We start from the raw sequence: 27,573 nt of genomic DNA on the forward strand, positions 1-27,573 counted from the left end.
CTGTTCCAGCTTTGGCCACTGGAGCTCTTTTAGTTAGCTCCTGCATCCCTTTGACAGACTCTCATGGTGTTTTTTGGTTTTATTTTTAAAAATCACTTCAGTTTCTAGCACTACAAGATGCTCCAGGCTTATCTTGTATATTCCCTAGAAGCAGTCATTTCTCCAAAGAGTAGGGCTAATTTTGAAATATGATTTTATGTCTTAAGTAAAAAAGGCTTAGCTAAGGACAGGTTCAAAGTCAGTTAGAAAACATTTGCTAACGTGCACTCATACAACCATTACCACACCTAAACTCCGTGGCAGGATGAAAAAGATAGGTACATACACTCCAGCCACCACATTATTGGTATTCCTGCTTGGTTCTAAGTTTCAGGCAGCCTGTTATCTTCATTCCTCCTTAAACATTATTATGAGTGACATAACAGACAGGCTAATTGCAGATGAGAGAAAAACAAACCCAAACATTTTCGCTCCAAATTATCAGTACTATGGTGAGAGAAGAGACTCTGATGATACATACATTGCTTTTCAAACCTGTGGTACACACACCTGAGGGTACAAAGCAGCAAGTCAAGGAAGAGGCAAAATCAAAGTAGTATCTTAGTGTATCATCCAATGTCTTTAATACTTAGGGTTACTTAATAATAACAAGTTGCTATTAAAGCTAAAGGGGAAAAATTATATTTTCAAATTGAAACCCAGTTTGACATATGAACAATTTAAATTTACTTAAAAATAAATGAAACACGAATAATTTTGTATTGGTAGAGCTAGCTACATGTTCATATTTGAAGGGTCCTTTATTATTATTGGTGATTTGATACAAAGTTTAAGAAATGCTGATGTGGAGTAATAGTAAATTAGCACTAATTGGTTAATAGCTCTTTAGTTAACAGTTAAAAATGGTTTGTTTTGTTCTGGAAAGCCAACCATTCAAGGCTAGAATTGGCCCCTAAGGGAAATGTATGGCTCCTCTTCATTCTCCCTCCCTTCCTCCCAGAGAGCACTGTTCTAGTTAGGACAGGCTCAAGAATCCAGAGTTGTGTTCTTCTTGGGGATTTGATCACTTCAGATTTCTCTTGAATTTCCAGGCCATGAGGCTGGAGTGTAGGGAAGTTGCCCATCCTTAGGCAAGTCTGACCATCTCATCTGCGGGCCCTCCCATTTTTCTGGACCTATCAGAAGGACCTGGACTCTTTTCATTCAGGGTTCCTCTGCCCCAAGAAGACCTGAAGTGGGCAATCTGGACCAGCACTGCTTTAAGTATTAGAAAATATATTATCCTACTTCTCTTTATATGCCGGCTTTCTCTTTCTGGAATTTGCCTTCCCTTGAAATAAAATGTAGAAGGTCAAGCTGTGAATGTGGGTTTAGGAAAAAACAAGCAACCTCTTGGCCTCTTTTGGGCTTTGGTCCATTGAACTGCTATAACAGAATATCAGAGACTGGGTAGTTTATAAACAACAGAAATTTATCTCTTACAGTTCTGCAGTTCAAGATCAAGGCTCTGGCAGATTTGGAGTCTGGCAGATTTGGAGTCTGGTAAGGGCTGGCTAGTCTGGTAAGTCTGGTTCATGGATTGCTGTCTTTTCACTGTGTTTCCACATGGCAGAAGGAATCTATGGGATTTCTTTTATAAGGGCACTAATCCCATTCATGAGAGTTCCACGTTCAGGACCTAGTCACCTCTCCAAGGCCCCATCTCCAAACACTATCACATTGGAAATTAGGTTTTAACATATAGATTTTGAGGGGACACATTCATTCTAAAGCAGTCTTCTTAGACCTGACTCTACTTATACTCAAAAGATGTCCTTCATATGGTTTAATTCAATTCTAAAGAGATTAATTTGGATGTTGGGACAAAAGCCTCATAGTAGTAAAAAGTAGGTCTTTACTTGTCCATGAAATCAGGAATTTAATTTGGGGCAGGAGCAGGGAGAGGGATGTGTTGATGAGGTTCAACAATTTGGACTTGGGGTCCATTTTCCATGTCAAATGAATACCCACCTAGATATGAATTCTTATACTAGCCAAAGGGTGGTATTCTGTGTAGCAAGGGTGGTATTTAATCACATTATAAATTGTCAGAAAATATATATTGTTCCAATAATTTACACTTTTCTAGCTTTTCTTTTCTTTTTTTTTTTTTTTTTTTTTTTTTGAGATAGAGTTTTGCTCTTTGTTGCCCAGACTGGAGTGCAATGGTGCCATGTTGGCTCACTGCAACCTCCGCCTCTCTGGTTCAAGTGATTCTCCTGCCTCAGCCTCCCGAGTAGCTGGGATTACAGGTGCCGGCCACCACGCCCAGTCAATATTTGTATTTTTAGTAGAGATGGGGTTTCACTATGTTGGCCAGGCTGGTCTCGAACTCCTGACCTCAGGCGATCCACCTGCCTTGGCCTCCCAAAGTGCTGGGATTACAGGCATGAGCCACTGCTCCTGGCCCCTAGCTTTTCCTTTCCCAGTGAAAAACCAGTGATTAAACATCTTTTGGAAGCATCTATCCACACAAGGATTTGAAAATAATAGGACAAATAAAGTGTGTGAAACTCACGTGTATCAAGGTAAATATTCTATCTTTATCAGATATTCTCATTTCTTTATTCTTATGATTCCAAAGTTTACTTTGGTTGACAAATGAGGTATCTATTTAGAAGGGAAAAAAAAGTAATGGGTAAACATTTTTGAGCAAGAAGAGAAGGAGAAAAATACGAAGAGACTTCAACTTCATACTTAAACTTAACTTCATACTTAAACCAGAATGTCTTTAACTGGTTTAAGTTGAAATAAAGAACAGTATGAAAAACTTCCTGGGATGGTGGATCGTGGGAATTATTCATTATTATTTATTACTAAACTCTCACTAATTAAATGGGGTTCAGGATTAAAGGAAATTATGAAGGCAGATATATTTATCATTCTAAAAACACACTGAGGTCAAAGGATGTAGAGGGATGTCATGGCACAAAAACCAGAAGTCAGTACTGTGAATCAGTATCTTGCTCTTCCCCCTTCAGTAACAATGTCAGACTTCAGTCAGTGATAGCAGATGAATCTTCTGCTTAAATGCTCTCATGTGATATATGAAGTTCATTTCTAGTGTAAAATATGTAATAAGAAGCTTAATGACACATGTATTCCATGCAATCTTGACAGGTTTCCTCTTAACTCATATGAATTAACACAAGTTGGTTTTCACAAGTTAAGTCATATAAATTAACATGAGTTGGTCAATACAGATCATTTTAAGGACATCCCTTAGTGATTGACTGCCCTCATATACACACACACATATATATGGCTATATATATATATATATATCTGCACCTTTCTCCCTTCCCCATCTCTTTTTATTAACTGCCGTGTTTTAGTAACATTTTACTTATCTGGTGAATTTACACCACTAGTCAACTAAATATAAAAGATAATGTTATCCATTAAAACAAGGGTTCCAAACTGGTGACCTGCAGGGCAAATCAATCTGTAGCTATATTTGGTTTGATCCACCCAGTACTAAAAAGATCTGGAAATATCACACAAAAATTTGAGTTTCTGGGTTTCCCTTGATATATCAGATCTTTTAACACTAGACTGGAATATCATGTGGCTAGGATCTGCTGGAGCAAAATATTAGAATGCCCCTTTAGGTAAGCCCTACCACTCTGTGTTGCTTCCACCTAGCCAATTTCACTCTTTAAATACCTATCTGGTCCCTGTAGGCACATGCACACGCGACCCCTAGATTAAATTGATGTGCGTGGTAGTGGTGGTGGCGGCAGTGGTGTGCCTATGTGTTTATAAATTAAACATTCAAATAAGATGGCTTAACAAATAGTCTCAACCCATGTGAGTTAAGAAATTATGAATTGTGTTATAATTCATTCCTTTAACATTAACAGCCCATCAAACAGTAAAATATTCTTGTAGGGATAAACAAAGTAGATTCCAAACAAAATAAACAAATATTTTATTAATAAATAATAAAAATATAAGTAAAAATAAACAAAATATTATAAATACTATGAAAACAGAACCTCCAATACTTATAGAGCTGCAAACTAATGCCATGAAATCTTTATCTCTACTTCTATTCTCCTCCCTTCTGAGTTTTCCCTCCCCAAAAGTATTACAGAAAAGTCATAATCTATTTTTTTTAAAGAAGATTTATTTTGGATTAAGTGATTTCATGATGCAACATGGTTTTAAACAAAAATAGAGATCAGTATGAAAATAAAACAAATTGTACACATTAAAATATCTTTCCCTCAAAGCATTTCGGAATCATAAAAAATACAACAAAAGAATCAGGGGTTCGGTTGAGAATAAGAATACAGACTTCCCAGAAAATAAACAACTAGTTCCAGTTCAGAGTCCTAGGCCCCATATAATACCACCCAGAAACCATTTCTAGGATGTCAACAATCTGCATTATTTACTTTGAAAAAAAATTACATATAAGGTGAAGTGAGAGCTGTATAACCTTAATGCTAACAGCAAACATCTCCCATTATTATTCTCCATTAAAAGTCACATTAAATAAATATGAAGCTTAAATCAACACAAAAACTGAAATACCACCATTAACTGTGACACACTGTGTGGTGAACATAATGACTGAGGTTGGTGAAGTGAAATTAAAACCTTAAAAAAATACACCACCTGTGTTCTACTGAAATCTTAGAAATAATTTTTTTACAGAGCCTTAATATTAAAAAGTAATCATTATTATAAAATTAGATTAATACTTTCAATAAGAGGCGAGAGAGATGCATGTATTTTTATTCATTTATTTTGGAATGCCTGCATCCCTATTATAAAAACATGTAATTTTAAGCACTTTCCAACATATTAACAGCCCCAAATTTTACTTATGCTATCATATAAAGAAAAATAGGTTGTAATTATATCTTTTAGAGCATTAGGGTCCCAAAAGAACATCCCATTCTGTGTTAATTCCTGGTTAATCCTTCCAAGGTAATTCTTGAACATCATCCATTCTTTTCTGTGAAGGTGATAGTAACCAGAAGTTGACTGATGGTTCCCTACCTGCATCAGTAATAGATGATTCAGTTTGAATCACACAACATGGCTATCCACACTCCTCAGGTTGTAATATCTTAAAAGTCAGATAGAAAGATATCACCTGCCCAAGGGCACTACACATAAAAATCACATATATAAATTTAATTCTCCTGTGTTCCCCAGAAACCATACAACTAGGGCCATCTTATTCTGCTGAGCTGTTCAATTACGAAAGCCAAATAAACGACTCTGCAGATAAAATCTAAGCAAATCTATTTTCGGTCTTGATTAACTTCCTGACTTGGAAACACTGATTCAGTCTCCATTTGCAACCTCACTCTTAGGATTTCGCTTTCCAGATTAACAGAGAGCATTTAAGTTATCTTTAGAAATCATGAAAATGTCTCAAATGCTATTCTAATGTCAAGGGATGTCCGCTAAAAAAAACAAATGAGTATAATGAAATAAAAGCACCCTTTCTTTTATTTCATACATGGTGTTCAATAATAGTAACAATAATTCTTAAGTGAAAAAAAATCCACAACATTATTTTATGCTAAATTGTCGAATCTCCTGATTAAGCTATGGTTAGCTTTAATACTTTGGGACTAAATTCCATTTTGCAATACGGAAAATGTTGAATTACTGAAGTTATAAAATGAGGGTATTTCCCATCTAGTAGATCAAACTGTGCCTTCATCAAGGAGCATAGCTTTCTTCTTCTCAGTCAGAAACCAAATTGAAGTATGTTCCTACCCCCACCAGAAAGCCCTAAGATGATCCATCTACTGTTGTTTTAACTGTCCCTCCACTACACTCCTGTCTTAACCATCCTTTCACTCCTCCTGACCCAGATGGCTATGATATGGACAGCACGCACACACTCATCCTTCCTGCCAGCTCCTTGGAATGCAGTTACCACTCTGAATCTTGACAGTTGGTCAATAATTAGCATTATATTCTTGGGGGGTGGCACAACTGCTGGGCTCCTCTTTCCTCCTTTTTAATTTTTATCACCCTTTCAGTGGGCAGTAGCTGGCCTTAAGCCACAATTCAGAAAGCTTTAATGTCTTTGGCATTCCTTTGCATCCATACTAGACAAACAAATTAATTTGGAAAACACAAATGAATGGGAAAGAAACTAAGTTTTTGAAAATTAGAGTCTAAAAGTGACATTCTCATTAAACTCATGGCAGTAAGATGGAAATAAAATGGCTAAGGTCCAGAGTGCTGTCCCTCACCTACTAAATCAGAAAGCAGATAAGACACAGCAAGGCCCAGTGGCTCACATCTGTAATCCCAGCACTTTGGGAGGCCAAGGTGGGAGGACTGCTTGAGCTCAGGAGTTCAAGACCAGCCTGGGCAACGTGGCAAAACCCTGTGTCTACAAAAAATACAAAAAAATTAGCTGGGCATGGTGGTGCATGCCTGTAGTCCCAGCTACTCGGAGGCTGAGGTGGGAGGCTGGCTTGAGCCTGGGAGGCGGAGGTTGCAGTGAGCCAAGATCATGCCACTGCACTCCAGCATGGGTAACAGCCAGACCTTATCACAAATAAACAAACAAAAACAACTGCCAGCACAGTGGCTCACACCTATAATTACTCCTAGCACTTTGGGAGGCCAAGGCGGGCGGATCGCTTGAGCTCAGGAGTTTGAGACCAGCCTGGGCCTTGTCTCTATAAAAATACAAAAATTAGCCAGGTGTGGTGGTGTGCGCCTGTAGTCCCAGTTACTCAGGAAGCTGAGGTGGGAGGATCACTTGAGCCTGGGAGGTGGAGGTTGCAGTGAGCTCATGTGCCACCGCACTCCAGCCTGGGTGACAGAGCCAGACTGTCTCAAACAAACAAACAAAAAAAGCAAAAGGCCCTGAAACTCAGACTCAGTTTGGAGATCAGACCACATTCTTCTTATGCATGTTTTTATTACGCAGGGTTACAGATACCTCTTAATAATGGCATTGCATCATTTCACAAAAATATGGAGTTTCCTGAATAAGGTTAAATTGAACAGACTCCTATCTTCATTATAAGATATTTGCCTTGTTAGAAGTGGTCAAATCATAAATAAAATTTGTGTAGAAAGACGGGAAAAAAGTCACTAGGATGAATGTGAGCAGGATGGGAGGAAAAGAGAAGCTGCAGTGGTTTCTTCTTGGATATCACTGGAACTCAGCTATCAGGGCTTACTAGATCCATCCCTATTAACAATTTAAAAATAAAATCAGGCTTCCGAGTAGTGTTTTCCATTATCTTCTTTCCAAATAATACTTGAGAAAATTAAACAACTACTCTGTATAAATCCATCAAAAGCAATCACATTTTGCCTTCTGTTTTTTAAATTTCTCATGTCAAGTCATGAAATGCAAATAAGTCTATGGGGAATTTTTTTCCATGAATATACTAATTTCTTCATGGTCTTTTCAGAAGGTGTCATATTTTAAATGTATCTGTTTAAGAAAGCGAGAGTTTGGAGGAAGCATCTTGGAAACCTCACTGAATGTGGAATATACTGGTACAAACATTAGTCTCCACATTTCTCAAGATGAAACACAGAACTGCGACTATGAAGTAATGAAACTGATGCCACGAGCCATCCATGAAAATCAGCTTCAACCCAGATGGAACATGATGCTTGTACCCTACAAAGTGCGTAAGGAGCTAAACGGACGATGTACCTGACAGCACTTTGAAACCATAAAGCACTATGCAAAGCATATTCTACCATTACTTTCAAACACTTGAATGCATTTTTGCCATTTCTGATTGTTGCACAGGTAAAACAGATTTTCCTTTATTTATTGCAGAATTTCTGCTAAATTATAAACGCAATATATGCTAGAAAATTGTGACCATGCTTCTTTGACCAAGATCCATTCATTTTGTGCACAAGAAAAATGTTTTGACCCCAGAAGTGGTTTGGGCTCAGGGATTGGGATTTTTCACACTGAAAACCAACAGTGCATTGTAGAATAGATGAAGGGAAACAGGGAAACTACCTGACTTAATTTTGGCATTTCATTGATAATTTGAAAATCCTTGAGTTGCTCCTTCACAGATCAGCTCCCTACACACTTCACACTCTCGTTGTGTAAGTGCATCCCGGCTCCAACACTTGACCAGTATTGACACACTATTACTTGCCATTGCTTCCCAATAGAAACAGCATTGATGTAATTTTTTTTAGCCACACTATCATCTATATATGAAGATATTACTGAATCTCCCAGATAGAAAAAGCTGTTCTCTTCTCTCTTCATTCCTTGATTGTAGAACTTACCAAATTTTATTAAAAACACTTTTTTGAACCTTGGAGTCTACTCTACTACACCGTGAGCTGAGTTTTTCAAGGGCAGATTTAGACTCTTGTAGCTCCATCGTCAAACAAACATCAAACTGGCACAGAGGGAATGCCAATGATGTGCTTGTTCTTTCATCTAAGAGATGTTCTGCATACATATATGATGTATCAAGAGTGTCTTCTATAGTATAAAGAGCATCACTTAAAATAAGACCAGAAAGCCTAGTTATCTGGGTTCACAGTCCAGAAGAAAATATTTACGGATATTTCTAATTGTAGAGTACATGAAAGTCTAATTTATTCTGTGGAAATGTTATTTAATATTTTATATAGTTATTACTGGCTGTTTTGTTTTACTAAGAAAGAATAATAGATAAGTTAGCATGGTGTTCTGATATGCTAAGTACATCTTTGATAATTCCCAATCTGAGAACAGTATCAACTAGATGATTATACTAATTAGGAATGTCTACATACATTAAAGTGTACTGTTATTCGGGAAAAAGTTGGATGCCTTAATAAAGAAATATATTTGTTAGAAATAATTAAGGAGATACATTTTATTTCAAATCTCTTTTACCTAATAATATGAAATACCATAACTAAATGTCTCAAACCAAAATGAATGATAACATGGTCTTTGAATGTATTTTTGAAAGAAATGCAACCTTTATCTGCTGCTTGGAGAATGCCAGCCCTGAAACATCTTATATACCATCAAATATGTGACTTAAAAAAAAGTGTGTTGTACTACTTTTCCTTATAATGAAAAGAATACAAACAAGTGAAAACAGTTTGCAAAATTAAATATATACTTGTATTCATGATCAATAAGTACAAACTAACATTTCCAGTTAAAAGTTTTTCTTTTTTTCTCTTCCAATTATAGAATACAGAGAGCTCTTCCTTTCTTATTTACAGATTTCTATCACCCTTTTTCAGAACATTTCTTCACACTGCAGTACGTGCCTTTAGTGCAGGAGTGTAACATAAGTGGTATTCCTCTTGAGGGTCCCAATAGTAAACATAGCTTAACTCACAGGAGAGCAATCAGTTCTTACAAAACACCTATGAAAACTATGCATATGACCTCTATAAAATGTAAGATTGCCAACATCCCATAATAGGAATTCCATGGCTGCTTATAAATATAGATCTCAAAGAAATGTTTGGGCAATGCCTGTAAACCCATAGGCTGGCAAACCATATGTTAATCCAATGCTTTTATGACCCCCAATTTAACTTCACTCTATTGAAAATCTGATTAGTCAAGAAATAAAGATGTGGAGTAATCCCAAAAGCAATTAAAATGAAGAATACCTTCTCATAAAATTAAGCAGAAGTAAGACTAGTGATGTCATGCGGTTTTGGAGATACCATAGAAAAACTGTTTCTTAATAAGAAAATTATGCATCAGTGAAAATGCAGGCTTAGAAATATAGTTCTGAGTTTCAATTTGTGATGTCTTCACTGATGAGGGAAAATGGAATTCTTATTACTGATCTCTTCAGTGTTGCTGATGGCTCCTTAACTGAGCTTAGTGTTTAATGATGCTATACAAATAAAAAGCAGTGGGGGAAATACGAAATATCTGTATTAAATGCCATCCTGTAAAGTATTTGATGGATGGAAGAGAGTCTAATGCATTTTAAATAAATGCATATCATACTATCACATATAGTGAATCTTAAAAAATTATTACTTAGATGCACAGTCCTTGTAGTGGTAGACATGGTACTGTGAAGGAAGTTTGATTTAGAAGCTATTTTCTATTATACTTCTCAAGTGATGGAGTTGCTGTTAGTCATATTGTAATGTCCCTTCACCTTTGGTACATTCAGTGCAAAATATTTGGGGAATTTTTTTTACCTTTATAAAAATAAAAGGCCCTTTTGTTTCCTTGAGAGTGCTTAAAAGGATACATATTAGCATGATGCCCGAGTATGCATGGAACATGAAAATGGAATGAGTGATACATACAGCATGATAGGTAGGTTCTTATATACATCTTAAAGAACATAAACATCATGAACCTACAAAAAATAAACAGAACTCACTGTGTACTTTTTCCTGATATGCTGTGATTAATTGCTAGTTATTTTAAAATTGTTTTCATGCATTATAAAGCATAAAATCTGTCATTAGTAATTCACTGAATAATGGTTTGTCTTTAGCCATAATTACACACATACCACTTGCATATACATTGTTACAGACCATCTTATTGCAAATCTGTAAAGGTACCTCATATTGACTTGGTTTCATTTTCACTCATGTCCCATGAAAGCGGAAACCTATGGTGCACACCATGCAGGCACTCATAAGCAAGAAATGAATATTCTGTTTTAACTTAGGGCTTAAATGAATGTACTTTCAGGAAATATATTTACTTTTATTATATTATTTAACTTGCTCTAATTTGGAGATTGGGCCAAGTGCTGCCAGTTTGGCTTGACCCACGTTCAAGGGTAAGTTTCAAGATTCTCCTGAGTCCCTAAAAATTACCGTGGAGCTGATCATGTATGGGTTCATCTCTGTCTTGGAACATAACAAATGGAAAAAGTTTGGCAGTCAAGAACTGTTGATTGAAAGACGGTTGGGTTGTTCCCTGGGCATCAAGCTCACCCAAATCTTTCCAAGAGGACTCATCTCCAGTCCCCAAATGTGACAGAGCACTTGTTCCTGGAAAACAACAGCACGTAGCTTTATCCTAAAGGAAGCATCCTCTTGAAACTTCCAATGTTCAATCATTCTTCTAGAAGGCAGCTTCTGAAACTGCCTGTCCACAGAGATGGGCATTCTGCTTCCAGGTCACTCAAGTCCAAAAGTACTGGTTTCTTCAACTGCTGTCAACAGTTTTTCATAAAGCATGGAAAAGGATGGGTAGGGAGGCAGATCCAGACGGTTAAAACATGTATGCGCTCTGAAAACACAAGAAACAGCACATAGTTTAGAACAGGCTGAGTGAAATGAAAATGTGTGTGGGGGGTGTGTGTGTGTGTGTCTGTGTGTGTATGATTGTCTTTCACATTCAAATTTATTTGTTGCCAATTTTCACACTCCTTTTGAAAAATCTTTGAAAACATTTTGACCTTAAAAATTCAGAACTGAATTTCTCTAAGGAAAAGAAGATATTAAAAAATATATTTTATTTACATTTCACCACCATTTAAAAGCTATATTACATATAAATGACCATTTATTGAGTGGTCTAAGGATTACAAAGACAAGTTTGGTTTTTGTTTCTCTTTTGATGCTAGATTTTTTTTTAATACATGGACATAAGGCCTTGCAAAGTGGTTCATTTTGAGCTGGCATATGCCTGGGTGTCTCTTCAATACTCTATAGTTATGCATTTTTTCATTTTCTTGGACAGGGAAGAGGAGCCAGTGTCTCTGAGGGCCCGCCTCATGGCTTAGAGTCTTGGGAAATCCCCTGGCTGGACTTTTCTAAGTCAGTAGGCCATTGTTACTTCTTTGAATCCTGTGCTAAAATTTGCTTTCTCCCAATTCACAATAACAAAATAAGCAATTTAAATCATTACATTAAGTATTCTTTTTTAGAAATACTTCTTTTGCCAAGATAGGAAAAAAATATGTTTTCCTGTTATTTGCATCTGAATCACAATAAAAAATAGTCTCCAAATAGTACATCTTATCAGGAAGCAAATCTGCACTTTGACAAGAAATAGGAAACATTCTATTCTGAATGTACAACAGCTTGTTTGGGGGACCTACATAACTTTGACTTAAAAAAATACTCCTGAATAAGAAATTTTAGGAACTATGATTATTAACAAGCTATTGCTACAAAGTCACATGTTTATACTTTTACTCTGATAAATCCCTTTTCCTTATGAAATAAATATAATTAATATTCCTGGATGCAGTGTAATGTAGTGGGAAGACCAGAGATTTGCAGTTGGACATACTTGGGTTTGGATTCTAGCTCCACCAACAAGTGTGTGATTTGGAGTGAGTTATTATAACTCTGAGCCCGTATTTCTCACCTTTAAAAGGGTGGTTATATAACTTGTCTGAGAAGGATGTGAGGATTAAGTGAAATAACAGAAACATGCTTAATAGAATGACTGGCTCATAGTGTTTGACCAATTAATAATAGATGTATTGTTAGCTACATTTCATTACTATCAACAAGATTTGACTCTAATTGCCTTCAGTGAATTGCCACAAATAGTAATGACCCACGAGAACGATGAGATAATAAAGGGATAATAAAGCAGGTGTGTGGCCACATGGCTTATTAAAAACAGGAATGTGAACGGGATCTGTTATACTGTAAGAATACAGATAGAATATTCCTTATCCAAAATGCTTGGCACCAGAAGTGCTTTGGATTTCAGATTTCTCTGGAATTTGGAATATTTGCATATATATAATGAGATATCTTGGGGAATGGGACCCAAGTCTAAACATGAAATTGATTTACGTTTCATATACACCTTGTATACACAGACTGAAGGTAATTTTATACCATATTTACATAATTTGGTTCATGAAACAAAGTTTTGACTGCGTTTTTGACTGCACCCTGTCACATGAGGTCCGCTGTGAAATTTTCAACTTGTGGCATCATGTTGGCACTCAAAAAGTTTTGGATTTTGGAACATTTTAGATTTAAAATTTTTTGACTAGGGATACTCAGACTGTATCAGTTTTAGGGTATAGAGATAGCACCGACTCACCCACTCCTAGTACTATAAACTCTGGGATATATTGGTGGAAATCATCTAATGAGTCTTTGCAGGCAAACCCTTTTTTGATACAATAAGCATTTCAGAATTGCATTTGATATCCTTAGACTGGAACGCAAATTGAGCCTCAAGAAAAGGTTTTACTTATTTAAAAATTCAACTTGTATACTAAAATAGAGTGCTAGGAATGGTTTATAATCTATCATCTGTGAAACATTGGAATAAAACTATTAAATAAAGATTTATCTCTGTTCCAGGGGTAGGGGAGGAAGAAGCAGAAAAGTGGAATACATTTTGAATATAATTATATGCCAAACTTTGTGTGTTAGACAAATAATATTTATTATCCTATTAGACTAACAGATGATACCACAATACTATTTTAAGATTTTCATTTCTTTGGTTACCAGTAAGGTTGAGCATCTTTCCCCCATGTCCTCTTGCTTTTTACATTTCCTGTTTTGTGATCTACATGTTCATCTCTCTTGCCTGATTAACTTTTCAGTATTTTTATTGTGATAAAATATACATAATATAACATTTACCATTTTAACTATATTTAAGTGCACAGTACCATGGCATTAGTACACCTACGTTATTTTGCAACCATCATCACTATCCATCTCCAGAACTTCTGCATCTTGCAAAACTGAAATCTGTATCCATTAAATAGTAACTCCCATTTCCTCTCCCCCTAGCCCCTGGAAACTACCATTCTACTTTGTGTCTCTATGAATTTCACTACCCTATGTACTTCATATAAGTGGAATCTTAAAATATTTGTCTCTTGTGATTGGCTTATTTCACTTAGCACAATATTTTAAGGTTCATGTTGTAGCATGGGTCAGAATTTCCTTCCTTTTTAAGGCTGAATAATGTTCCATTGTATGTATATACCACATTTTCTTTATCCATTCATCCAGTGATGAACAGTTTTCTTGTTTTGTTTTGTTTTTTAGAGGAAGTATACTTTATTTTTTTATTTTATTTTTATTCATTATTATTATTATACTTTAAGTTTTAGGGTACATGTGCACAATGTGCAGGTTTGTTACATATGTATACATGTGCCATGCTGGTGTGCTGCACCCATTAACTCGCCATTTAGCATTAGGTATATCTCCTAATGCTATCTCTCCCCGCTCCCCCTACCCCACAACAGTCCCCAGAGTGTGATGTTCCCCTTCCTGTGTCCATGTGTTCTCATTGTTCAATTCCCACCTATGAGTGAGAACATGCGGTGTTTGGATTTTTGTCCTTGCGATAGTTTACTGAGAATGATGATTTCCAATCTCATCCATGTCCCTACAAAGGACATGAACTCATCATTTTTTATGGCTGCATAGTATTCCATGGTGTATATGTGCCACATTTTCTTAATCCAGTCTATCATTGTTGGACATTTGGGTTGGTTCCAAGTCTTCGCTATTGTGAATAGTGCCGCAATAAACATGCGTGTGCATGTGTCTTTATAGCAGCATGATTTATAGTCCTTTGGGTATATACCCAGTAATGGGATGGCTGGGTCAAATGGTAGTTCTAGTTCTAGATCCCTGAGGAATCGCCACACTGACTTCCACAAGGGTTGAACTAGTTTACAGTCCCACCAACAGTGTAAAAGTGTTCCTATTTCTCCACATCCTCTCCAGCACCTGTTGTTTCCTGACTTTTTAATGATTGCCATTCTAACTGGTGTGAGATGGTATCTCATTGTGGTTTTGATTTGCATTTCTCTGATGGCCAGTGATGGTTAGCATTTTCTCATGTGTTTTTTGGCTGCATAAATGTCTTCTTGTGAGAAGCTTCTATTCATGTCCTTTGTCCACTTTTTGATGGGGTTGAACAGGAGTTTTTTCCTACCATTTGGCTATTGTAAATAATGCTCCTATGAACATGAGTGTACAATTATGTTTAAGCCCTCCTTTTCAATTTTTTTGGGGATATAAACAGAAGTGCAACATCATATTGCATTTTTCATAGTGGCTACAACATTTCACATTTCCATCAACAGTGCACAAGGGTTCCAATTTCTCTACATCCTCACCAACACTTATTTCTTGTTTTTTTGTTGTTGTTGTTTGTTTGTTTCATAATAGCTATTGTAATAGGTATGAAGTCCATTCATCTTTTAAAGCCTTAGGATTTCTTATTGAAATCAAGAGAGACTCTCGCTGTTGTTGAATTTGAAGAAGGAAGCTACCACGAATTCTATAGCTGCAAGGAATGAATGCTGCCAACAACCCAAGGGAACTTGGAAGCAGATTCTTCTCTAGTTGGTCCTCCAGATAAGAATGCAGCCCCACTGACGGCTTGATTTCAGCCTTGTGAGACCATGAGCAGAAGACCCAGCTAAGGTGTGCCTGGATGCCTGCTCCATGAAAACAGCGAGATCATAAATGTGTGTTGTTTTACACTGCTAAATTTGTGGTAATTTGTTTTGCATCAGTAGAACCAGTAACAGGTCTCAAGGTAGTGAAACTGTTCAAGAAAAGGTGGCAAATGTGATGTTAAGTATGATACAGTAGAATCATCTATCCAGGGCAGGTGGTGAAACAAAGCTAGGGGTTGGCAACAGTTCTTTCATTCTCCCAGGTTTCTGAGTAGAGAAACAGGAACTTTGAATGCCTCTTTGCCATTTCTGTAGTATCTTTGCAGGTACTCTAGAAGCTTATCCAGTAAATCCACAAGCCTAAATACTCTTTTCAGTTCTCAACACAAAGGGAAGGACTAGACAACCTTTTTTGTTCCTCTTCAGTCATAAGACATAATCAGCATTACCAATCCATAATCTAAGGCTATTGCTGCTTCATAAATTACATCTGGTTGCATAATATATGGTTACCATAACACAACTTTCCTTCTAATAAACTAAACACCTCCTCTGGAAAATATTTCGTGATGATGGAGAAAGCATATATTGTGGAGGGGGAAACTGTGTGGAAAGATTAAATAGTTTTCCCAAGGTCAAAGCTGAGTCAGTGGCCAAATCAAGAACAGGACCTCAGTTCTGGGTCTCCTAGGGAAAGTCCAACATTAAACTGAAAGCAGAGAGATTAATGCTCATGGCTTTATTCTTTTACTTTTGGAAGCCTGAGTATTAATTTTATCCTACCTCTAACTACGAACTATGATTCCTCAACATCCTACCAGATTATCTACATTTTGAGGACAAGGATTGGCAAAATAAAGCTTCAGATATTTTTTAAATGAATAATTCAATCACAATACACAGTGGCTCTGGGGAAAATGGCTGAGATTGAGTCAATCCAGAAAACGCTGAAAAATACCAGGGGATTTTTAGATGATCATACCATCTAGCTCAATCTCAGGCTTAACAGAAGAAGGCAAATACTCAAAAGGATACTTTAGAGTGTATCAAAATCACTCCAGGAGCTTGTTTTACAATGGAGATTTTTGGTTGCATCCCTTGTGATTTTAATTCAGAAAGTTTGGGGTGGGCCTGGGGGAATATGCAATTCAATAAATATGCCAAGTGAGTTTGATGCAGGTGGTCTCCACTATTGGAGAGACATCAAGTGGATTAGCAATATGATATCTACATTGGCTATTTGCACCAGTGTTTTGTGTGCTTGCAAAAATTTCAAAACTCCTTATAAACAAGACAGAATTGCTAATAAGGAAATTGAGGAATAGTGTGGTCAAATAAATTGCCCAATATTTAACATCAACTTGCTTTATGAGCCAAGACCAGGAAAAAAACAAAAAAAAGGCAAGCAACACATAATCCTGGGAGGCTTTTCACACCCCCACCCCCACCCCATTCCATGTCCTAAGAAAACTCTAGCAGAAAATAACAGGAGGGCCCTGGACTGTGTTGATGTTGGCAGCAAAAGTGCATCCAGCTATTCAGTCTCAATAAAAGAACATTTTTCAAATCTTTCAAAGCCAGCCACACTAAAGCTATAATGGGTTTACCTCATTTTAATCTATTTAGCCAGAACCACTCAAGGAGAGCAGGTCTGAACCCATCTTTGGGAAATCATGCTGGCATCAATATTAAGATTTAAAAATTCTCCAGACATCTGGTCTGACTTAATAGATCTCTTGGTGCTTTCTGGATTCTTCAAAAATGTTAACCAGGAGGTCACATGCTTACCCTCCCTTTTTCCCTACAGATAGACAAGTCAATTAGACAAATCCAGTGAGCCAAAAGTATCAGTTACATTTCCATTTCCATAGATTGGTTCGTTGATTAATGTATTTCCCTCTCTGTATGTGAATGTACTTAATTTTCCAATTTGCATTATATTTCATTTATTCCTTCACTTGCTGAATAAATACTTACTAAGCATATACTCCATGCCAGGCATTCAGCTGTCCCCTGAGAGATGAGGATGAAAAGTCTGGTTTCTGTCCTCAAGGAGTTTACACTGTGGCAGCAAAATATACAGGCAAATAGACCCTCTAAAGTTTGTGTATCTTGTGTTTTGGGGCAAGCAGGAACTGAAATCCAGCCTTCCTTTGGCTCTGCTTGCCAAATCGTGAGCCCTAGCTGCAAGCTGCATTTCTCCAGAAGGCTAGGAGACACCTTTGTTTCATTAGTCCCAAAGATGGGTTATTAGTGGCCCTGCATACAAACAGTTAATAATACAATGAGTTACAAGTTTGCTCAGCAGAGCCAAGGAAGGTTCATAGAGGACACTATTTGTGCCAAGGCTTGAAAGATTTGTAGGTGTGCAGATTTTCTCTGAATCAATAACAAGGAGAAGGATGTTCCCAGCAGATGGCCTGGAAGCATGACATTGCATCATCAGGAAACCTGAGAGGGGCAAGCGCCTAAGGGACGGGAGCCAAGGCTGGACCTGAGGCCAGATGGGGAGGCAGGGTCACATCAGGAAGCCAGGTGTGTTCTTGCAAAGACGTTTTCCAGTTATTTCATGGATGAAAGAAAGAAAAGTGGGTTGGCAGAGGTATCTTTAAATAAGGCAAGGAATATAGGAAATGGGTAGAGGGACAGATGATGAATTCAAGGGCATGAAATCAGCATGAGAAATCCAAAGTTCCAATTAAATAGAGTGATAGAATTCCATTAAAGGAATCCAGTTATAGTTTTGTTAGCCTGGGTAGCTTTATTAACACAACTAATGGTATAACTTGTTAGAATTTTTAAAATATTCATAATGTATCTAATATCCTCATGAATACCTTCTTAGGCCATGAGGTTCAGAGCAGAAATTCCTGTTAAGAGTGGGGCACAAATATGTGTGTAACTTATGGCAGCAGAGCACAATGCCCTGACCTTCACCAGGTGTTTGGTAAAGGTGAATTCATGGAAAGAAATTCTATGGTGCTTGCTATTCCAACTACTCATTGGTCATATGCCATTTTGGGTCCAATGATGTTGGTTATCTGTTCATGTAAATATCCAGTGCTTCTCTCTCTGTGTTTTAAGGTCAACGTATATCTCCCACAAGGTTCGGCACTTAGTAAAGCCATGATGAGTATCTATAGACGGGTGAGGGGAATTAATCTATTCACTAATTAATGTCTTATTCCAAAGTCTCATTAGGTCACTTTGGTTAAGGTGCACTTGGATCTGTAAATACAAAGTGGAATGTTCCTATAGGTGGGAATTCCTGTATCTGGGGTAACTAGCAGAAGAAACTCTTCAAACTATGCATTCTGAGCAGGTACCTTCTTCACTTGTGAATGCCTCTGGGGAAAGATAAAGAGGGTACATACTTTTCAAATGTAAGAATTTAAACCAAACAGAACAAAGTCCAGTAAGGATAGTTCCAGGAATGGAAACCCCTGTAAGTCCAAACAAAATATAAATACACTGGGTGAATATGGCGCATTTCTCACACACCTAAAGACTGTAAAGTATCCAGCCAGCCCTGAAGGCTAGATATTAGGAAGAATAGTAAGAATGGCTAAATATATTGAATGATGTTTTTAGGCCTTATTCTAAGCACTTTGCACGTTATCTAATTTAATCTTCAAAACAACTTTGTAATACAAATGCTAATTTCTATCCCAACTTTTCAGATATGGATACAGAGATATGAAAGTCTAGATTATGATTTTGGAATTTCTTGTCTGGAGTCGTCCAAAGTTATCCCTCAAGATTACAAATTCACTAAAAACAATATTTATGGAGTACATGTGCTAAGCACTGGGCTCATTGCTAGGAGCAAAGCCACGTTTAATTCAGATAAGGTACTTGTTCTCACAGGATTATATTCCAGAGGAGGAGACAGATAATCAACAAGTAAACCAATAACTGAACATGATGACTGAATTGGGTCAAGTCTAGTGAAGGAAGTAAGGGGTGAAAGAGTGACAGGTGCACTAAGGACAGAAGCCTGGTGGGCCTTTCTCAGGAGATTGCCTCTAACCCGAGTCTTGGGGACAAGAAAGAGCCAGGCATGAAGGATCAGCAGAAAAGTGTTATAGGCAGCAATTCCCTGAGCCTTGAAGCATAATTGAGTTTGGCATATTTGAGGAATACACAGAAGGAGGCTGGTAGGTGTTATGGGTTGGGGGAGAGGGTACATGTTGAGGTTGCAGGAGGAGGCAGACCAGGGCCCCACAGGAAGTCCTTGGGAAGGAGTCTGGATTTTATTCTAAGCCACCGGAGGGTGTAGGCAAGGGAGGGAGGTGACCTTGAGATGTTTGCAGATCCCAGTGGTTGTTGAGTGCAGAATGAATGAATGGCAGGATGCAGGAGAAGCAGGGCATTTAGCCAGCAGTCTACTGCAGTAGTCCAGGTGAGCGGGGATGGTGTCACGGACTTGGCTGGTGGAAAGAAATGAGCCCAAACTGGTTTTTGCTCTTGAGGCCAAGGAAAAGTGGGTAAGCATTCTTTAACTGTTGCAATGTCTGTCACTCACAAATAGATACTTTAAAATCTGACTTGTGAAATAGCTCTCAAGGACCTTTAATAGATTTGACTTGGACTATCCTGTCCTCTGTTGTCAGCAGCAACAACGCTGATGGAATGCAAGTGGAATGATTATCTCATTCCATTAAAGTCACAAATTCTTTCAATAGCTTGACTTTTTACATTAATTACAGAAGAGTCCCTTTTTTTAATACAATCTGTTTTCATGATAAATTTACCCACCTCCCAAAGTAAAGACCAATCCAAAAGGTATATGACATTTAAGAATCTTTAGTATGGTGATGTGATGTGTTAACTCTGGCATGTTTTTGTTAGTACATGCAGATTCAATGGCAGAATAAAGTGAAAATTTAAAATACAGTTATATAGAACTGAGTGAGAGGGCAGAGGGGAAAGGAGTTGAAAAGAGTCTTGGACCTGAGGTTAAACTACAGAGCAGACCACTGTATGAGAATCTCCTGTCAATTCTCTCCCACACGAAAAGCCACCTCAGCTGATCAGCAGGCAGTAGGGAATTAGGAAGACCAAGGAGGGACACCTCAGGGCAAATATAAAAAGGAGATGGCCCCAAAGGGTCCTTCTAGTGCTCACCTCTTGTTCTGATGGTTTTTCTTTTTTTTTTTTTTTTGAGACGGAGTCTCACTCTGTCGCCCAGCCTGGAGCGCAGTGGTGTGATCTCAGCTCACTGCAAGCTCCGCCTCCTGGGTTCCCGCCATTCTCCTGCCTCAGCCTCCCGAGTAGATGGGACTACAGGCGCCCACCACCACTCCCAGCCAACTTTTTGTATTTTTAGTAGAGACGGGGTTTCACCGTGTTAGCCAGGATGGTCTCGATCTCCTGACCTCGTGATCTGCCTGCCTCGGCCTCCCAAAGTGCTGGGATTACAGGCGTGAGCCACCATGCCCAGCCTGATTTTTCTTTTAATTGAGGAAAGTGACACTGTATTTCAGGACTTGGTTATTTTCCTGTATACTGGCTGATAATTCACTTTGACAGCAGACAATGCTCCCTATAATGGAGGAGGGAAAACTGAATTATTGATAACATTACAGAGCAATATTTAATGACATGGAAAGATGTTCTATGTGATAAACGGAATGTTGTTTTAAAACGTGTGTGTGTGTGTGTGTGTCTGTGTGTACCTGAAGAAATGAGTGAAATCACATACTCTAACATGTTAACAGAGCTTATCTTAGTAATTGATTTTTTTTTCCCTTCAGAAATGGGATCTCTCTATGTTGCTCAGGTTCGACTCAAACTCCCATGCTCAAGTCTTAGCCTCCCAAGTACCTGGGACTCCAAGCATGCACCACCATGCCCAGCTAGTAGTGGACATTGGATTGATATATACATAGGTATTTTAATATATATTTAATATATACATATATTTCTTAGCAATTTTTTGTAAAATTTTCTTTTTATAAATTAGAATAAAAAGCAGATTTTTTTTTTTTTTTGAGATGGAGTCTCACTCTGTCACCCAGGCTGGAGTACAGTGGCATGATCTTGGCTCACTGCAACCTCTGCCTCCTGGGTTCAAGTGATTCTTCTGCCTCAGCCTCCCGAGTAGCTGGGATTACAGGTGTACACCACCACGCCTGGCTAATTTTTGTATTTTTTTTTTTAGTAGAGATGGGGGTTTCACCATGTTGGCCAGGGTAGTCTCAAACTCCTGACCTCAAGTGATCTGCCTGCCTTGGCCTCCCAAAGTGCTGGGATTTCAGGCGTGATCCACTGCACTCCGCCAAAAAGCAGAATTTTGAAAACAAAAAGTTGTTATGTTTTTTAAAAATAATTTTATCTTTTAAAGTTCAATTCCATTAGATTAACTGTCTCCATAAGACATCTATTTCATAATTAACTCTTACAATTTATTTTTTAATTTCAGTTAGCATTTCATTCATAATAATCCCAGACACAGCCATTTTCAAAAATTAACACTTTTCCCTTTGGCAAAAACCAACACACCCCCATGACGACTGCAGCTCTGCAGGTCCTCCGTCCCATCACCCAACTTGGCAAGAACCTGGGGGATGAACACAGAAACTCATACCACGGTGGGAGAGAGGATTGCTCTGCAGTTTTCAGGCTGGCATCTTAGCAGCCCATTTTTTGGACTGTTTGAGAGCAATTGCCACAAAGTGAATGTACTCTCTTTTCATAAAGTCCATCAGAGCACCAGGGGTATGAAGTCTTCCACAGAAATGCAAAATACAGAGCTAACCACCGACCGTGAAGCAGAGGAAGTGCAGTCATGTGCTCAGGCTGTAGGTCTCCATGGAGACACCCTTCTGTCTACATCCTTATTTATCATCTGGGTCTCTAGTCACTTCATAACCACAAGAGGAGAAAAGAGCCATGGATTCAACTTGCACTGGCTGCAGAGACAACCATATATACTTTTATATATTCCTTGACTCATACTGTGAGCAGCGCTATCCACTGCTACCTCAAAGTGAGACTAGGAAATCTGAGAAAAGAATGAGACTCACATTTGCCTGCTTGAAAATTGAAAGGCCCTCCATCATCCTTGACTAGAAAGACTAAGATTCTCTCCCTCATTGCTCCGGTTGCCAGGACTGCCCTCATCCTTTACAGCCCCTCCAACCCTCCAGGGCAGAAACTCCCATGCCCGACACAAGACCATGCCAGACTTCTTAGAGGATTCTTTTTTTTTCCTTTTGAGACAGAGTCTTGCTCTGTCGCCCAGGCTGGAGTGCAGTGTCGCCATCTCGGCTCACTGCAACCTCTGCCTCCTGGGTTCAAGCGATTCTCCTGCCTCCCGAGTATCTGGGACTATAGGCGTATGCCACCACGCCCGGGTAATTTTTGTATTTTTAGTAGAGACAGGGTTTCACCATGTTAGCCAGGCTGGTCTCAAACTCCCGAACTCAGGCAATCCGTCCGCCTTGGCCTCCCAAAGTGCTGGGATTACAGGTGTGAGCCACCAAGCCCAGCCAGGATTCATTTTTTAAGAAAGAAGGACATCTATCCATTTTTCTCCCATGTGTGTAATGTAAATTTTTTTTAAATTTTAAGTTCAGGGGTACTTGTGCAAGTCTGTTATAGAGGTAAACCTGTGTCACTGGGGGTTTGTTGTACAGATTATTTTGTCACTCAGGTATTAAGCCTAGTACCCATTAGTTATTTTTCCTGATCCTCTCCCTCCTCTGACCCTCCACCCTCCATTAGGCCCCAGTGAGTGTTATTCCCCTCTATGTGTCCTTGTGTTCTCATCATTTAGCTCCCGCTTGTGAGAAGATGTAGTATTTGGTTTTCTGTTCCTGTGTTAGTTTGCTAAGGATAATGGCCTCCAGCTCCATCCATGTTCCTGCAAAGAACATGATCTCATTCTTTTTTATGGCTGCATAGTATTCCATGGTATATATGTACCATATTTTCTTTATCCAGTCTACCACTGATGGGCATTTAGGTTGATTCTGTGTCTTTGCTATTGTGAACAGAGCTGCAATGAAGATACACGTGCATGTGTCTTATAATAGAATGATTTATATTCTCTTGGGTATATACCCTAGTGAGATTGCTAGGTTGAATGGTATTTCTGTTTTTAGATCTTTGAGGAATTGCCACACTGTCTTCCACAATGGTTGAACTAATTTATACTCCCACCAATAGTGTATAAGCATTCCCTTTTCTCTGCAACCTTACCAGCATCTGTTTTTTTTTTGTACAATGTCACATTTTAAATGTTAAACATCATTTCACTCACAGGAAAAAGAAATACATTGGGGCCGACTAGCTTGAGACAGACCAGCTCTTCCATTGTGCAACTTACGCCTATCAAAAAATAGCAGAAAAATGGCTTCAGTGTATCTGTTCTGATGGTAGGAGAAATGGACTTGATAATATAAAAGAATCTCTTTAGGCCAGAACCAATTTTACAGATCTTTTTTTACACCTAAGTAATGCTCCACATTTCATTAAGGGTGATGACAATGTTGTCAATGAAGAAGTTGCTTTTCATATAACTATAATGTCATGCAATGAAGTTCTTTTAATTTTTCCCCCCAAATGTACTTTTTTTCTTTGTGGAACCAATGTTAATAGTTAAAGTAGTACAGTGGCTTACAAAACTCAGGATAAAAAGTTAAAAAAGAACAAAGTAAACACAGTGTTCCTAAGACTTTCATATACATTATCTTAACAATTGTCAAAAATACTCTGAACATTGTTACTCCTACCTTAGAGGGATGGATCTAGGGTCTTGCTTAGGATGATGTAACTAGTGTGTCATAGGGCTTAGATCTGTGCTCATGCATGTTACCTTGGTTACATAAGGTGACTGCAACTCTGAAGCAGAAAAGCCAAGTAACTCTTTCTTCTCATCAGACCCTAAAAGATGGGGCTTGTTACGGAGAGGGTATGAAAAGAGGCTGCTTGCTCAATGTGCCTAAGACCATCTTTATTTGTGCTATCTTCTAATCTGGGTAAAACTAGGAATGTAGAAGCAAACTTAGGTCATAGGGAAGACAGGGAGAAAGGACAGTGCCGGTTACCCAACTGTGTGTATGCAACAATAATGAAGAACACCACCATTTACAATGAGTTAGCACATGAACTTCCTGGAGCTCCAGGGGGAAGTAGAAATGCAAATCCAGCCTGACCCTCAAGATTCTTCAGCAAACCTTCGGTGTTACTTCTTGCTCTACCCAACCTAATATACCACCTCCTCCCGGCCTGTTACAGATGAGAAAATCAAGGCTCAAAGATGAAATGTTCTCTAAGGTCCCAGAGTTAGCTGGTGGCAGAGGTGGGACTAGAACCTAGGTCTTCTAACTCCTACCCCTGCCCTCTTTCCAATATGGAAATATCCTGCCTGATATGTATTACAGATGATGGTGACAGAAATCACAATGGCAGTGATCACTGACTGGGTGCTTACTCATGGCCAGAGACAGTATTAAGTATTTTTCATGAATGATTTCAGATAATCCTCAGAATTTCAAATCCACCAGGTAGATGAGGAAACAGAGGCTCAGAAAGATCATGCAACTTCACCAAGACCCTGCTGCAGGTAAGTAACAGAGGTGGGACTCAGCCTAGGTCTCTCTGAAGCTAAAGCTCCAGGTCTACATCAAATTACTTGTCTCTACCCATCAGGTTTGGTGAAAATTACAGTGATTAAATATGAACAGTGGATATATCTGCTCACTGTTACACTTTATTCCATATACTTTAGTGGCTTTACAGAAATAGAGTTCAACAAAAAGGTGACCATTAATCTGCCCTTTCCTTCTTCAATGCAAATTCTTAAAGAGTTTCTCAGAAGAGTAAAAAGCCTTATTCAGATAGTCTAAATCTGTTGATTTATGTGTTGAAGGGGAGAAAACTCATTATCCAAGCATAAATAAAATGAGCTAGTTCTTTAAATAATGAAATCAAATAATGAATTCCCAGATTTGGAAGTCAAATATGCCAGGTAATACTTAGGTGTCTGGATGCAGAGCCTGTTCAGACTGTGATGCATGTGGGGTGGCCGAGGAGGCTCAGGCAAACCCTTGAGCAGTCATTCTTTATCACTCTCTCCATTTGTATTTTCAGCACCCCTTTTCTCATCTGTTGATGCTGACAATACAGTTCTTAAGAACTGGCATCTTTCAATTGCTAAGAAGAAAGCTTTGATAACAGATTGCTCAGTTGCTTGTACTTAAAGAAACAGATGACATCTTGGGGTACCTAATATCACCTTATATAATATCAATAATATCACCTAATATCACTAATAAAACAGGTTTCTCAAAGTCATCTATACTTAAACTTAGGATAACATCTTGGGGTACCTAATATCATTTAATCTCTCTAGAGTATAGTTGTATTATTAGTAAAGTTAGAGGCAATTTCAGCTCCTTTTTACCTCAAAAATGCTACAGTATTACTACTAATTGGATAAAGGAATTCTAAAACAAATTTTCTTCCATTCCTCTTTTGTTCATATGCTCCTTTTCTGTTGCTCCAGCTCCAGTTATCTCCACTCAATCTCAAACACTTTTTGTCTTCACAAATACTACCTTACTAATCCTTGCTTTTATTTTCCATATCAGATGGGTAATGTGTGGACGTCGTAATAAGGCTTGAGGGTGGCACATCTCACATATGGGCATGAACACCCAATTATCACACTCACAAACTGCAAAAGGATCAGTCTTTTGCTTTTATTAGCAGCAACAGCAAAACATTTTTTTCTATTCTAAGGAAATATGTAATCTTACATGAATGAGAATACAATGCAGAGAGCATGAAATTAAGACATGTATGAGACAAGCTAAAGAGATCTAGAGCACATCCACATTACCTAATATTCTTTAGAAACTACAATGGTAATTTTTACTGAAGGGATTCTAAATAGTTATAAAGTTAAAACTCAAGCTTCTGGAAACACCTAGATTAGAGCCACAATCATAAGCCATAAGCATGATAACAATGTCGCTTTACTGATGCTAACAAATACTTTGCTTTTGTTGTGTTTTGTATTTTAAGATATGGATGTATGTATTTTAAGTGTGACCAGAGAGATCTTTTTTCCTCTTCGTTTAGAAAGGTTATCAGGGAGAAATTCATTCTAAGAGCTTTTCCACTCTCCCAAACTTTCAATATAAAAGCAGTAATTAATCAATATATACATAAATGAATGTCTCCACCAAATGTTGTGACAGCAAAGAGATGTTATTTTATATTTTACCTGGGAAGAGCAGTGATTTTCCCCCATTTCTCCACACAGAATCTTCTTGGGCCGTTACTCCCTCGGAGAGAAGCAAATCCTTCATAGGGAATGCTGGATGTGCCTGTAACAAACTGTCAACCCAAGAAAACAGAAGCAGAAGGTGAAGCCAGAGACCAATAGCCAGGAAAGGTATCACGTCATTCACGGGCAGAGCTCCTGAGGAAGAGCAGGCAGGAAAGTTCTGAAGACAAAACTTCACAGGTGTGGAATAATCACAACACAATTCTGACACAGAGCCAGAAGATAATACTAAGAAAGAGAATACTGTACATGATAAAGGGAAAAGGGATGTGGAGGGTTTGTAGAAAACAAAGCACCTGATGCAGCTGACCAGCTCAGAAGCTTAAACCAGGCACATTTCCCACTACAGATGAATAAAGTGGGTATATCAATTAACCTGAGTCAACTTAGCATCAGTCCCTGATCAATGTCGGGTGAATTTAAAAAAGAGAATGTCTGGGCCTGCAATTTTGAGGCCCAGACCCTTAATCCAAAGGAGCTAAGATCCAAAGGAGCTAAGAGTACTTGTAAGGCTCTGCCTGAGCATCCAGAGGCTTCCTTGCGTCTGGTATTTCTATAGCTGCGACCAATCAGTAATTGTCCTGGATGACCATAAACACCACACGCAAAAAAAAACCCACAAGTTAGTTTTCCCACTGTTCTTGAATGTCACTGTTTTCTCAAATCTGTGGAAAGTTAGATGAAAGAGAAGAAAGGACTGTCAACTAACTGCATCCCTTTTTAAAGAACTGAAAATCATTTCTTTCTGCTGCTAGGGATGCCGGCCTGCACTTTGGGTACCCTGGGTGCTTCTTGCTGAAGGGTCCAAACTGTCCTGAAGGCAGATGTTGTTACTGGGATTCTTGGACTGGACTTGACACTTCCCCAAACTCTCACGAAATGCTTTAACTTGGCTTAGGGATGTTCTGA

The 27,573-nt window shown here is 38.3% G+C and overlaps 1 protein-coding gene, 1 long non-coding RNA gene and 1 other non-coding gene across 10 annotated transcripts in view; 1 reads left to right on the plus strand and 2 right to left on the minus strand.

Annotated features, from left to right (window-relative positions):
* Positions 1-9,116: 9,116 nt before the first annotated feature.
* HECW2 (HECT, C2 and WW domain containing E3 ubiquitin protein ligase 2) overlaps positions 9,117-27,573 on the minus strand; it is a 399,402-nt gene continuing 380,945 nt past the window's right edge. For all 8 annotated transcript variants that reach the window (XM_063712948.1, XM_063712946.1, XM_063712951.1 and 5 more), the window contains 2 exons: positions 26,602-26,714; positions 9,117-11,245 (listed from right to left, as the gene is read on the minus strand). In XM_063712948.1, coding sequence (XP_063569018.1) covers positions 11,134-11,245; positions 26,602-26,714 — 225 coding nt within the window. In that variant the 3' untranslated portion in view covers positions 9,117-11,133. The remainder of the gene's footprint in view (positions 11,246-26,601; positions 26,715-27,573) is intronic.
* Positions 24,194-27,039, plus strand: LOC129058080 (uncharacterized). Its single transcript, XR_008522924.1, has 2 exons — positions 24,194-24,936; positions 26,641-27,039. It is a non-coding gene; the product is annotated as an uncharacterized LOC129058080 (long non-coding RNA).
* On the minus strand, positions 25,958-26,061 carry LOC112132500 (small nucleolar RNA U13). Its single transcript, XR_002914265.1, has one exon. It is a non-coding gene; the product is annotated as a small nucleolar RNA U13 (small nucleolar RNA).

Source organism: Pongo abelii, chromosome 11, assembly GCF_028885655.2.
Source record: "Pongo abelii isolate AG06213 chromosome 11, NHGRI_mPonAbe1-v2.0_pri, whole genome shotgun sequence".
NCBI classification, from domain to species: domain Eukaryota; kingdom Metazoa; phylum Chordata; class Mammalia; order Primates; family Hominidae; genus Pongo; species Pongo abelii.